The sequence below is a fragment of the Dermacentor silvarum genome, chromosome 4 (assembly GCF_013339745.2).
Source record: "Dermacentor silvarum isolate Dsil-2018 chromosome 4, BIME_Dsil_1.4, whole genome shotgun sequence".
Taxonomy (NCBI): Eukaryota; Metazoa; Arthropoda; class Arachnida; order Ixodida; family Ixodidae; genus Dermacentor; species Dermacentor silvarum.
This window is the reverse complement of record NC_051157.2, coordinates 223,783,206-223,796,465: the sequence shown is the minus strand read 5'-3', so window position 1 is coordinate 223,796,465 and position 13,260 is coordinate 223,783,206. Positions and strand designations below refer to the sequence as shown.

The following is a 13,260-nucleotide window of genomic DNA, read 5'->3' as shown; positions in this document are numbered from 1 at the left end:
TTGCACAAGTTCTACAATTCTACGCTTCAATATCCCATCACCAAGAAGAGCTCGGCGCTTGTCATCACGAATAAGCTAAAAAGCAACCTCGCCTTCAGAACGTATAGTCAGCGTCACAAGCTTTCGTACCCCGGAAGGTGAAAAAATATTTATATTTCTACGCCTTAGTCACGCATCGTTGTATTCGGATTTACAGCGTATACTGGTCTAGAGTAAACAAAACAAAAGTTTTGCATAGTTTTACTGGCTGCGGGGTAGCTGCGTTGAAAATGAACTTATTCGCAGAACCTCGGCCGCGTAAACTTTTGGCGGCGACTGTGCGATTGAACACCTGCATTTTCTTTATTCTGCACACAATTTTTTTTTAATGAATGGCCTTCCAGCCAACCTCATGCAGTGCTTACACCTGGTTAATTTTCGGGACAGCAGACTCAGACATGACTTATTAAGTAGAAAAACTGAACTATTATGTAGCACGTCATTATTATCACCAATCAGGTGTAATAAATATGTAAATAAATTAAGGATAATAACATTGCCTGTGAAATTTTACTAAAATCTCAGGACTACTTCAAAACTTCGCCTGTTCTTCTTGTGTACGTCCCTATACTTTCTAGCAAACTGAAAGGGAGAAATTCAAGGGTGAAATTGACATCTCTTGTTGCACCATGGCAGAAAAGGGAAGGTGTAGCTTAGTGGGCCCATATGAAAGGATCAGCTGCGATTGTGCTACTCACGCACAAGGAACGACACTTTTGTAATTTTTTTACAGGCAGTAAAGTGATAAATGGTGTCCGTGGACGCTGGAGTGATCATGACAATACCACCGTACCGATATGGGTGATAAACGATTCTAACAAGGGAACATTTCTGCAAACCTCACGGTCCTTTCTCATGTTTCTTCAATTGTCCAAACACGTTAAATTTAGCGTAGGAGAAAATTATTACAGAGTTACTGAAGAAATGTACCAGTAATTATATCATGGTGCTGCGATCTGATTCAGCAATAGAGTTAGTTAAGAACAGAACAGCAGAATGCCATAGTAACTTTGGTGATTCTAGCCGAAAAAAATGTCTTCTTGCAACGCTTTGTGGGCATAACTCAAAAAGGGTGTGATCTGTGATTGGAATAGTTCTCTATTTTTACACGACAAACTACATTAACACGCCCCGGTGTCTTTTCGCATTATTTCCAATACTCCTCTGCGTACGTCGTGGTAAAAGGGTATGAAGACCTTTAGTATTTCGGGAATTTCGTGAAGGTATATGGGAATGGTTCAAATAATAAGACACGTGCGCTGCATATTGAGGATAGAATGTTTATGATTCGAGGTATTGGTTTGGACTAAGCAAAAAAGCTTGTGAAATAATTCGGACAGCCTTCATTTGCACCGAAGATCCGGTACGCAAAAATTTTGCTTTGATATAATGCAAGTATACTCAGTCAAATAGCTTCTGTATTCCTTTGTAAGAATACTACGTCTGGGGCGGCAGCCAAGTTTTCTACTTCTGCATCTTTTAATTGCACACATGGGAAGCTATTTATTTTTGTGGTACGTTTCAGGCTGAACAAAAGTCGCACAAACACGACTTTCCATGACATAGCTGAATAGGCAAAAATATTGCTTAGTAATGTCTTCATAAATGTTTGCTTTAAGAAAGAAATCAACTTTGAAAACACAAAGTGGGGTTTATTGTCTAAAATACATTACACCTAAAGTGCAAAAGAAGTTTGGAAGCACGTTCGCATGTTCACGAAACCAGCCAGCTTTTTTTTTTAGGAAGACGTTGGTACAGTAGAAAGAAACGAAACAAGAACCGCAACTAAATGACCTGCGTTTCGGAATATGCCATCTGGCGGGAAACCGCCAAACTAAGCAGCGACAAAGTGATAAAAAAAACAGCGGCACCGCTGGCTTCGAACCTGCGAACTGCCAATCATGGTATCAGCGATCCTAATCGGTGGTCGCGCAGAACGCTCGGCTATCGGTTTGAGTGCTGCCAGAGGCAAAAACTAGGTTTATATACGTACCACAATAAATTCTGCGACCTTGTTATGAAAACTGCGATTTTGGAACGACTTTTTTGCCATTTCAAGAGTTGCTGCTGCAACTAGCTGAAAGCCGAGTCATTGAAGTAGATAAATCCCCAATAATACGTCGATCGATGCAATAGGCTCATCGCAAATTGCTTTTTACTGGCCAAAAAAGCCTCCAAAATTTGGCCTTTTCCATAGACTCCCATACTTCGAACTTCGCCCGCAATTTGGAACGGTTTTTCTGTCGTAAGTAATGGTACCGCTTGCATGAGATGTCGGGCTAAGCTCCTAGAGCCTATTTCCACGGTAATATTTTGAAAGATGGCTTCTATGATTAGTTATTTGGGAAAAACGACGCTCTCCCATAGAAAATGCGCATGTTTTCAGAGGCGGCCGCTAGAGGCGCTGTTCGGCGATGTCCCAGATTCCTGGTATTGCACACGTGATCCGTAGACCGTTACGTAGTTGTTGAGGAGCCCGTTAATTGGGACCGTATTGAGCGCGACGAGATACTGTGTCAATGGAATACTAGAGAAGCAGCTAGGCCAGCTGTGGACGATTTGGCACAGTTGTCCAGGGAGTATGTCGCGAAGGTAGATCTTGCAGAAGTCCCAAGTGACACCGATTTATTGAACAAGCTCACCAGTCCACAGCTCAATCGGTCAGAAAAGTGCGCTAAAGCACAATGTAGGGCAGGGCAGTGCAGTTGTGGACAGCTCCCAGGTATACGAGCTACGTTGCGCAAATGAACATAGCTGCATTGTCTTTAAGTGTTTGAAACTCTCCGCCATTCGAGGTAGCATTGAGAGGAATGATTTACACGAAAATCATTCAGACTGTGCGGTTGAGATGGAAACAGTGACCGATGAAAGAAACACCGCATATCCACGAAGTGAATGATGATGAGTGGGCGAAGCACCGGTGGATCATTCGGGTAACCGTGAATACCTTGCCCCCCCCCCGTACATTGCCCACTCGAACATGCAAATGAGTGAGAACACATGTGTACAGTATAAACAATGTTGTTTTATTGGTCGTATATGGTATTGAGGTGCGGACTTCGTTTTCCCTCCATTAAGCCTGCCTTGTGATCACTGCAGCAGCCCGGCGACGCCGGCAAGCGGACCCAGAGCAGCGAGAGCGCGGGAAGCGGCGGCAAAACGCCGGAAGCGTTCTCTACCTGAGCTTGGTGGCACCGATGCTCGGTTCAAGCGCGAGCTTCGCGAGCCCTCAGCTCCGGGTCCGCATGCCGACGTTGCTGTGCTGCTGCAGCTTCGCGAGCCCTCAGCTCCGGGTCCGCTTGCCGTCGTTGCCGTTTTGCTGCAGCTTCCCGCACCCTAGACTCCGCTCGTTGTCTGCGTCGCCATGCTGTAGCAGCTTTGCGAGCCCTCGACTCCGCTTGCAGTTGAGCCGCCACTCTCGCCTTTTCATCCATAGCGGGCGCGCCGTTATCACAAGCGACCGTTATCATCCATGGCAGAAGTGAGAAAGAGAGCGCGCGTCGGGGGCGAACGCCAATTTGCACCGAAGCGCCCATAGCGGACTCCATGCAAAACAGAGCTAGGGACGACGACGACGAGGGGGGGACAAGGCTCGGCCCTAAGCTGCTTCGCCCCTAATAAGTGCCGGTCAGCACGAGATGCGAGCGCAAGGCTCGAAAGTGAACACTACAAAACGTGCTGGGATAAAAGGGCCTCACGAACTCAGGAATGCGGCAGACAGGGCAACGCGGCCGAATACAGGCGCTAAAGCCTGTGGATTGAGTTCGAACAGCGCGTTTGTTCCTTGGAACGTTTCCAGACAGAGCGCGTCCGAACCGCCGGACGAGAAAGAAAAGAAAGGGCCGATCGGCGCGAAGGTGGACAAAAGCGAAGGTGGCGCGAAGGGGGCATTTATGTTCCCCCTCGTTCGGTTCTTTTCGAGGTGTGTTAAAGGGCAACTCCGGCGATTTTTCGATGACAACGGATGTCGATGAAATTCGCTGGGTCTGTTCCTCTGAATACCTCCGTCATGTCCTAAAAAAAGCAGGCTTGAGAGTTGCACACATTTTTTACAAATGAATTTAATCTATTGCCTCGAGCACCCTACCTTACCCCCTCCTCAGTTATAGGCCACATTGTGTATGACGTCAGGAATGGTCCACGCACAGAGCATGCCGGGATCATGCAGACGACAGCGACGAGAGCGTGCAGGAGTCGACGATCGTGAGCGAGCGCTTGGCGTGAGACGTTGCTGTCGCGAGAAGTTGCATTCCCTGTGGACTGGCAAGTGATGCGGGGTGGTAAGCGGTGTTGCGTTGTTGGCTGCACGAACTTCAGCCCTCGCCATCCGCAAACACAGTTTGAGCCGATCCCGATCGCGTTCAGCCGAGGTTAAGCCTATCACAGTGGCCGAGTTCGTGCGTCTGCTGCTGGCGGACCAGATCCACTGATATGAATAAGCTAATTAAGCTATTAGGACGAGGAAAGGTGCTTCTGTAGTTCAGTTTTGACCATACGGATTTGAAATAAACCATTCCTCATTTCGGACAGTGCACACGCAAAAAGCTAGAAGCGACAACACGACGCGCAATCAACATCCGTATACGTTGCCGTTCTCGAATGCGGCCGGTCGCACTCGCCGGCGCTTCCCTAAATGAAATGTGACTACGCAGATCCATGGGTGTATTATTACCTATTGTAATGCTGACTCATTATTTAGCTTACGAGGTGCACTGTTTGTCTCGTATCCCAAATGGGCAGCAAGCGGAGGCCCCTTCGATAGAGCATGTGTAAACAATTACCGTCTCGTTCACCTGCTAACGATGTCATACTTCATGTCATCTGCGTTTCCGCGAGAAAACTATACATTCTCTAAATGAGCGTTCAAACGCACAATGTCCCAATCTATGTCTACTTTACGGAGCACTAATTGTGTGCATGAAGAGAATACGAAGAATGATAAGCAGGCTGCACAACGCTTCCCTACTACGGTCTCCCGCTCGCTGTTTCCGAAGGTGTGTGGTAGCACGTATCAGCGCGACCCAGAGTGATGTAACGGTGCTTACATGCACAAAATCTACGTGTTTTGATATGTTCTGACATTAATTGATGTCAACGATGAGCGGCTATCTCAAGCGAACGACGTACGAGTGGTCGCTGTACCTGCCGATGTAAACAAATGCACCGGTCGGTGCTTTGGACTGTCAGCGGCGTTCTTGTGGGATACAAATGCGGAAAGTCGTGCTCCACATCTTATAGTGGGCATTCGAAGCGGTTCCCTGAGAGGGGTAAAACACCTAAAATAGCAAGCAGCGCGTATATCAGTGGTTAGGGCTACCCTTGGTCTTCATGTCGCAGTGCGATATGTTGCGCATGGGTGCTGGCTCTAGTGGTGGAGGACGGCGATTCGTGGCTATTGAATTCTTCTAAATCATAACTGTCACTGTTTGACAGATCCGAATAGGTGGTGCAGCTTACATGCAATGTCACCCGAAGGTCCGGCGCGGTCACGAATAAACTGAGCGTCTGCTCTTCGCCGGTTTCGTTCACCCCGCGGGCGAGACCGGCATGCGTTGCGCGCCTTCCCCGCCGGGGATACATTCGTGACGTCACACGCAGAGGTTCGCTCGGCTGCTTGCTCCGGTTTCGGTTTCGTTTTTGCGCTTTTTTGCTTATTTAAAATTATTTTCAACTTTGCGGAACAATTCTCCTATCAGGTGCGTCGCAGGAGGGTCTCGGGAACCTAAATATTTTATTAGCTCGACATGGTCAAAAAATCGCCGGAGTTGCCCTTTAAGGCATGGCACGGGAGGGCAAGCCGGTAAGGCGACGGGAATTGGCCATGCCAGGTATTGAAATCGCAGTGCGATGCGTAGAAGTCATGTTGCCTGTTTATAAAGTATCGGCGGTCGCCAGCGTGGTGAATGACGTTGCGCCCTTCGTATTCTCTCGTGAAAACGAAGAGCCCTCAGACCGCGCCCGCCTCGAGTATGGCTTAAAGATATGGCGCCACCATAGGCTACTCGGAATGAAAAGCGACAGTACAGGTTTTGTGGAAACAACAGTGTTTTGTTTCTTTATTTTTGTGTTTGCTTAAACGTTTTATGGTCTCCGAGACTAGAGATCATTCCGATATGTACGTTGCGACCTTTGTTTAAATTGTTTGTTTTAGAAGCTCATCGATATTCTGAAAAAGTTGGTTTGTGCGCGTTTAAATTTTTAAAACTTTTTTTCGGCGTGTCGTTCTTTTTTAAGCAGACAGTCTTCTTTTGTTGTGAGATACGCTTGCAGTGCCTGGTCCAGACTATTTGTTTGAAGCCTGTAGTGGAGCGCTTGATTGTTAGTTTACTTTTCGGTAGTGTTGGCGAGATTTTTCTTTGAAAGTAAAGCGCGTTACTTGGAGGAGCCGTTCTGTAGCTTTACCTTTTTAGTAAGTGTTTGTACCGTTCCTTTAAGGGGTGTATTGCGTGGGCATAAAGAAGCAAAGTGTTGGAGCGTGCCTGACACGTGTATTTAGAAGACGGCAAGATTTTTAAGTTTTTTTAGAGCATGCGTGGAAGTGCTTATAAATAAGCGCGAATCTTGTAATGTTAGCGCGTAATTTACGCAAGTTTTTTTGTTGTTTCTTTAGTGTGTGTCCTTTGTGGACAAGAGAAAGAAATTGTTAGTGCGTGAGTCGCACGTATTACATGTGAGGTTTGTCCGCAAAGTTTAAAGCGACTCTGACAGTACATCCATGATGCATCTTCTTCCTGGCGTTTTACATGCCAAAACCAGTTCTGAGGCTCTGGATTAATTTTGACCACCTGAGGTTCTTTAACGTGCACTACATCGCAAGCACACGGGCGTTTTTGCATTTCGCCTCCATCGAAATGCGGCCGCCGCGGCCGCATTTCGATGGAGGCGAAACTCATATTACATGTGAGTTTTGTTCGCAAAGTTAAAGCGACTCTGGCAGTACATCCATGATGCAAATGTGGCTGCAGTGGCACTAATACGTGCGACACTAGCGGATGTAAGACTGTTCATGGCGTTTGTGCTGCGTATGATATTTCATTTATCATTTATTTAGAGCATTTTCAAGTATTCAACCTTTGCTCTCTGCAGCAGAGCGATTTAATATTGTTGAACTCAGAGGTACTTTTGCGCTCGCTTTGGCGGCACAAAAGTTCGGGTCTAAATTATTGGGTTAAGCGAGGCCTGGTGGATTTAAAAAGATTTCGGGCGCTTTCAAGTGCACCGTGGTGTGATTTGTCACTGGGAATGATTCTTAAGTGTCAAAAGTTGCGAAAAAGTTGTGAATCCTGGTCTAATCTCAAAATTGTGGGCTTCAGCGAAGGTTTCGTGAGTTGATGGCTGCTTTGGTGCTATTATTAGATAATAGCAGGTGCGTTGATTTGTCCGCTAGACCCGATGGCTCTCGGTGCGAGCAAGCCGCTTTCCTGTGCCATGTGGTCGTGTGTGTGCTTGTGTATTTCCAGGGAGAAGGCCACAACGAGGTTAATGCTGGGACCTCGTGCTCGAGTGTGTCAACGGCCATCATTTCAAGAACAAACCCAGAGTTCACGACTGACCACCGACGCTTCGGGCAACCTGACAGCTGGTCACCCTCAGGTCGGATCTTCCGGCGGGGGAGGAGTCTGTTGCGTGCCGAATCGGCCGGGCGCATTATTTGATTTTTCCCATCGAGGCAGGCCCTTTCATCACCGTCGACCAGACCGCGACGGCACCCGACACCGACGTTGACGGGCAAACGAGCGCCCCAAATCGGCAGGGCGCATCGTTTGTGTGTTCCGCCCGATGCCACCGCCTTGATCAGCGGCCACCTACCCGGCGCGACACCGGCTGGGACGCGATGACAAAGAAGCTGACGAGCGACCACAACCTTTTGTGGAAGCGGCGACGAGCGCGAAGGTCACTCTCCCGACCCTGGCAAGACGAACGTCACTGAGAGAGAGAAACCGGGGAGACGACTTTCGCAGAAGGAGTGTGAATCCCCTGTTTCCAGATTGACTCGTCCTTGCTTCGAAGGTGCAACATTAGAGGAGGAGTCGTGTAAACAATACGACCCCTCTGATTGGCCGCACCAAGGTCATCAGATTCCATAGTCGGGTCAACTAGGGAAGACCAATGTTTTATAAGCAGACACCTTCAGTGCTGTGTGTGTGTTCTGATATGTGCTCAGACATGTAGTGAGCTCCCCCATGGACTGGGCTTCCATATTTGGAGCCACTGTAAATATGTAGAATAAACCCTTTTTCTCTCGCTTTACTCCGGGGCGTACTCATCGCCTATGGTTAAAGGATTACCGGCCCAAGCGCTACCCGAGTCCCAACACTAGCAATTACACTGGCACTTGGTTGAACCATGTGCGCGGTTGGACCAAGTGCGCGGTTGGACCAGAAGTCCAGAAATTCGCTAAGCAAAGTAGCACACACGCCTACAGTCGCCCCAAGCGGCTCCCACTCAAAGCGTGCCTCGCGAACTCGGGGGAGCAAACAGGATAGCGTTGCTCCTCGATACGCAGTGTTACTTCCAACGAAAAGAGGATACAGTAGACAAGGTCGTAAAACGCGCGGCTTGTGGTCAGGGGGCTGGACCGGGGTCGAGGTTGCAGACATGCGAACCGTTCGTCCGGGACCATCTCCGAAATGTGTCCCCTCTTTTCTTAGAAAACGGGGACCGGTGGTGGTGACGGCATTCGTTGCTTACAATACGTATATAAGTTTACGTGATTTCAATAAAGTGTAAGTTTGCGAAACGACATGATACTTGGCCTATTCGATTATCCGTTCCTCACAGTCTCGGAGTGTCTGGGGCGGTGCTTTCAGCCAATGAGCATTGTGTATGCAGGGTCCCGGACAGTCCGCGACTGTCAGAGACGGATAATCGAAGAGGCCTATTGTAGCGCAAAAATACAGGAAAGGCGAAGAGCGCGTTTTTTTTTGTGTGTACAATATTTTTATAAAAGCATAAAACAAGACGTCTGTCGCTCTTTTCTTTGTGGTATTTCTGCGCTACAAAATCACGTAGCACAGAAACTAGCAGCCACTAACATTGCACACACTTGGTCTTCTTACACAATTTTTCTTTGTAAATCAATGTTAAGGCCGCAAGTGAAGATGCAATCACTGCGATAGATTCTACGCGTTTTTAGGCTCAATGACTCGTTTTAAAGTGCTTACCCATAGAATAATCAACTCTGAGGCCAAATCATTTACTGCAATTTATGTCACTATCGAAATAAAGCAGTGCACCTTACCAAATTTGAGGTATTTCTTTCTGGACATTTGCAGTGTTGCTATAGAGGGCGCTTAGCGCCTGTGAGCTACTATGTAAACAATGGGGTGTTGTGACTGCGTCCGCTCTGTAGGTTTTGATGTCGATGCTTTCGACGTTGTTTTTCACCAACCACCTGGGCAGATTCTCTATTGGTTGTATGCGCCATGTTTGAGGGTTATCATCGAGCATGGCTTGGGAGCGGGCTGTATTTGGTAATCCATCAGTAGAGTTGAAGCGCGATAGTGACATTTATCATCATGATTGTCATGCATGCCCGCTTTGTGCCACCTATGCTGTTTTCACGAGCATGGCCACGAAGAATTGCACGCAGACACACCATCGTCATGTCAAGATGCGATGCTACGCAGTGTAATCCTTGTCCACGTCAGTACTCCTCATTAAGGCCTCCGAAATACATGCACAGCCGTCACTGCTCTCAGAGCCTGTGCGAAGCGTAATGCCTTGCACTAATTGCCCTTCACTGTTTTGCTTCCCTGTAAAAAATGAAAATGAATGTCACGGTAGCTCAGTGGTTACCGTGTTCGACTGGCATGGGTTCAACCCCAAGTGTCGAGAGCTTTTCTTTTGCTTCTCGTCGTGGCAATGGCGACATGGCTTGACAGAAATGATCGTTATTTGTCAGCGTCACGGAATGGACAGACAATTAAGGCAAACCTAATGTCGAGCTCTTGTGCCCAATCTGATTTTGAGGTGGGTTCTGGAGTCATTTCGACCACCGAGATTCGACCGATGCCAGCAGTGACGAGGGCCTCGCTGCGCCGAGCGGATGGCCGCCGGGCTGCCCAGACCTGGTCGGAGCAGCAGGTTTGCAATTTTGCAGCCATTGAAAGGAGCATGGGTGGCAGATCCGCCCTGTCTTTACATAACTTGCAATGATTGCCCTGGATGGTATCTGCTGCAGGCCACCGGGTTTGCAGAAGGCGCCAGGCTACCGCATGGTTAGCGTGGGATGGGTACCACTCCCTTGACAGCCGACAGTAATCGGTTATTTCTTTGTAGCTGACCATGCGGTCTCCTACCGAGAGTTTTTTTTAGATCATTCCGCCCCATTGTGATGTGCTCAGCAGCGCAACGTCATGGACACTGCGAAACCACAGCTGCGAACGCGTATTTTGTATCTGCACTGCGACTATTACCATGTCAGAAAAATAATATTTTTGTAAAATGATGCCACGTTTGCATGCGCGATGGTGCTTGGTGACAGGGTGCGCCGCGGCGATGTTTTTGTACTCCCCGCGCAGCGAGTACTGGTTATGCATGGTTGTGCAGTCACGACCACTAGAAATTTGGAGCTTCGGGGACCCGCCTAAATCACTCCGTAATGTCCGTAATGGATGAGAGCTGCCGAACTAAAGCTTCCTCGGAAGGCCAAGAGCACTGATGCGCTGTCCTTTAGTCGGTCTTGTGACACTCGAAGAGCATGACCGCCGCCTTGGAGCGGCGGTAGGTATCCAGGTAGAAGGCCGAGAACCAGGCGAAAAAGATGAGTCCCTCGACGACAAGGATCACCGAGAATGGGCGCACGAAGTGACCCGCGAAGAACAGCGGAAGTGAGTTGTGCACCATCAGAACCACGAACTGCACCAGCTGCACCTGCGAGGGCGACGTATTGTGTGAATGCTTTGGGCAAAGCTCAAGGACGAGCTGACCACTCAGCCTAGTTTGTTCTGCGATTGATATCACTCCTATATCACTCCTTAGCGAGGCCCTATCTCCGACCCCTTTAAAAGCAGACTGTTAAAATTTGACGTGCGAAGTAATCAGCAAACTTTGTCGCAACTTTAAACCCACCGGTTCTGTTTTGAGCCTTATTACTCTTGGACATCTGTCTCTATAGACCTACCTCTTATTTTTGTACTCATCTATTTATAAATACTACAATCTCTGGTCGAGGTTTTGGTAGGCCGGTAAAGAGTCAGAGATGAACTTCTCCCATCAAGTTCGTGTACTAAATGAGCTACATAGACCAGTTACACATCTTTAATATATTTTGTAAACAAGAATACAAATGACGGTGTTTCCCTTATGTTAACTTACCGTTGGTTTGAACTACACAAGCGCATGATTTGAGCACGATTGGAGCGACATTAAGCACTTCATTAAAATTATGCCTTTGGGTAGTTCAAATCCAGCGCTAATGCAGCTCGATCAACTAACGTGAAACCCGAGAACGTGCGAAGCAGTGATGCACCGGTGTTTCCCTTATGTTAACTTACAGTTGGTTTGAACTGCACAGGCGCATGATTTGAGCACGATTGGAGCGACATTAAGCACTTGATTAAAATTATGCGCTTGGGTAGTTCAAATCCAGCGCTAATGCAGCTCAACTAACGTGAAATTTGGGAATATACGAAACAGAGATGCGCCGGTGTTTCCCTTATGTTAACTTACCGTTGGTTTGAAGTACACAAGCGCAGGATTTGAGCAAGATTGGAGCGACATTATGCACTTGATTAAAATTATGCGCTTGGGTAGTTCAAATCCAGCGCTAATGCAGCTCAACTAACGTGAAATTTGGGAATATGCGAAACAGTGATGCGCCGGTGTTTCCCTTATGTTAACTTACCGTTGGTTTGAAGTACACAAGCGCAGGATTTGAGCACGATTGGAGCGATATTATGCACTTGATTAAAATTATGCATTTGGGTAGTTCAAACCCAGCGCTAATGCAGCTCAACTAACGTGAAATTTGGGAATATGCGAAACAGTGATGCGCCGGTGTTTCGCTTATGTTAACTTACAGTTGGTTTAAACTACACAGGCGCATGATTTGAGCACGATTGGAGCGACATTAAGCACTTGATTAAAATTATGCACTTGAGTAGTTAAAATCCAGCGCTAATGCAGCTCAACTAACGTGAAATTTGGGAATATGCGAAACAGTGATGCGCCGGTGTTTCCCTTATGTTAACTTACCGTTGGTTTGAAGTACACAAGCGCCGGATTTGAGCACGATTGGAGCGACATTATGCACTTGATTAAAATTATGCACTTGGGTAGTTCAAATCCAGCGCTAATGCAGCTCAACTAACGTGAAATTTGGGAATATGCGAAACAGTGATGCGCCGGTGTTTCCCTTATGTTAACTTACCGGTGGTTTGAAGTACACAAGCGCAGGATTTGAGCACGATTGGAGCGACATTATGCACTTGATTAAAATTATGCACTTGGGTAGTTCAAATCCAGCGCTAATGCAGCTCAACTAACGTGAAACCCGAGAACGTGCGATGCAGTGATGCGCCGGTGTTTCCATTATGTTAACTTACCGTTGGTTTGAAGTACACAAGCGCAGGATTTGAGCACGATTGGAGCGACATTATGCACTTGATTAAAATTATGCACTTGGGTAGTTCAAATCCAGCGCTAATGCAGCTCAACTAACGTGAAACTTGGGAATATGCGAAACAGTGATGCGCCGGTGTTTCCCTTATGTTAACTTACCGTTGGTTTGAAGTACACAAGCGCCGGATTTGAGCACGATTGGAGCGACATTATGCACTTGATTAAAATTATGCACTTGGGTAGTTCAAATCCAGCGCTAATGCAGCTCAACTAACGTGAAATTTGGGAATATGCGAAACAGTGATGCGCCGGTGTTTCCCTTATGTTAACTTACAGTTGGTTTGAACTACACAGGCGCATGATTTGAGCACGATTGGAGCGACATTATGCACTTGATTAAAATTATGCGCTTGGGTAGTTCAAATCCAGCGCTAATGCAGCTCAACTAACGTGAAATTTGGGAATATGCGAAACAGTGATGCGCCGGTGTTTCCCTTATGTTAACTTACCGGTGGTTTGAAGTACACAAGCGCAGGATTTGAGCACGATTGGAGCGACATTATGCACTTGATTAAAATTATGCACTTGGGTAGTTCAAATCCAGCGCTAATGCAGCTCAACTAACGTGAAACCCGAGAACGTGAGATGCAGTGATGC

General features: G+C 47.4%; 1 protein-coding gene across 2 annotated transcripts in view; it reads right to left on the bottom strand.

Annotated features, from left to right (window-relative positions):
- Positions 1 to 6,693: 6,693 nt before the first annotated feature.
- LOC119451003 (elongation of very long chain fatty acids protein AAEL008004) overlaps positions 6,694 to 13,260 on the bottom strand; it is a 193,300-nt gene continuing 186,733 nt past the window's right edge. For both annotated transcript variants that reach the window (XM_049666391.1, XM_037714441.2), the window contains exon 4: positions 6,694 to 10,914. In XM_049666391.1, coding sequence (XP_049522348.1) covers positions 10,714 to 10,914 — 201 coding nt within the window. In that variant the 3' untranslated portion in view covers positions 6,694 to 10,713. The remainder of the gene's footprint in view (positions 10,915 to 13,260) is intronic.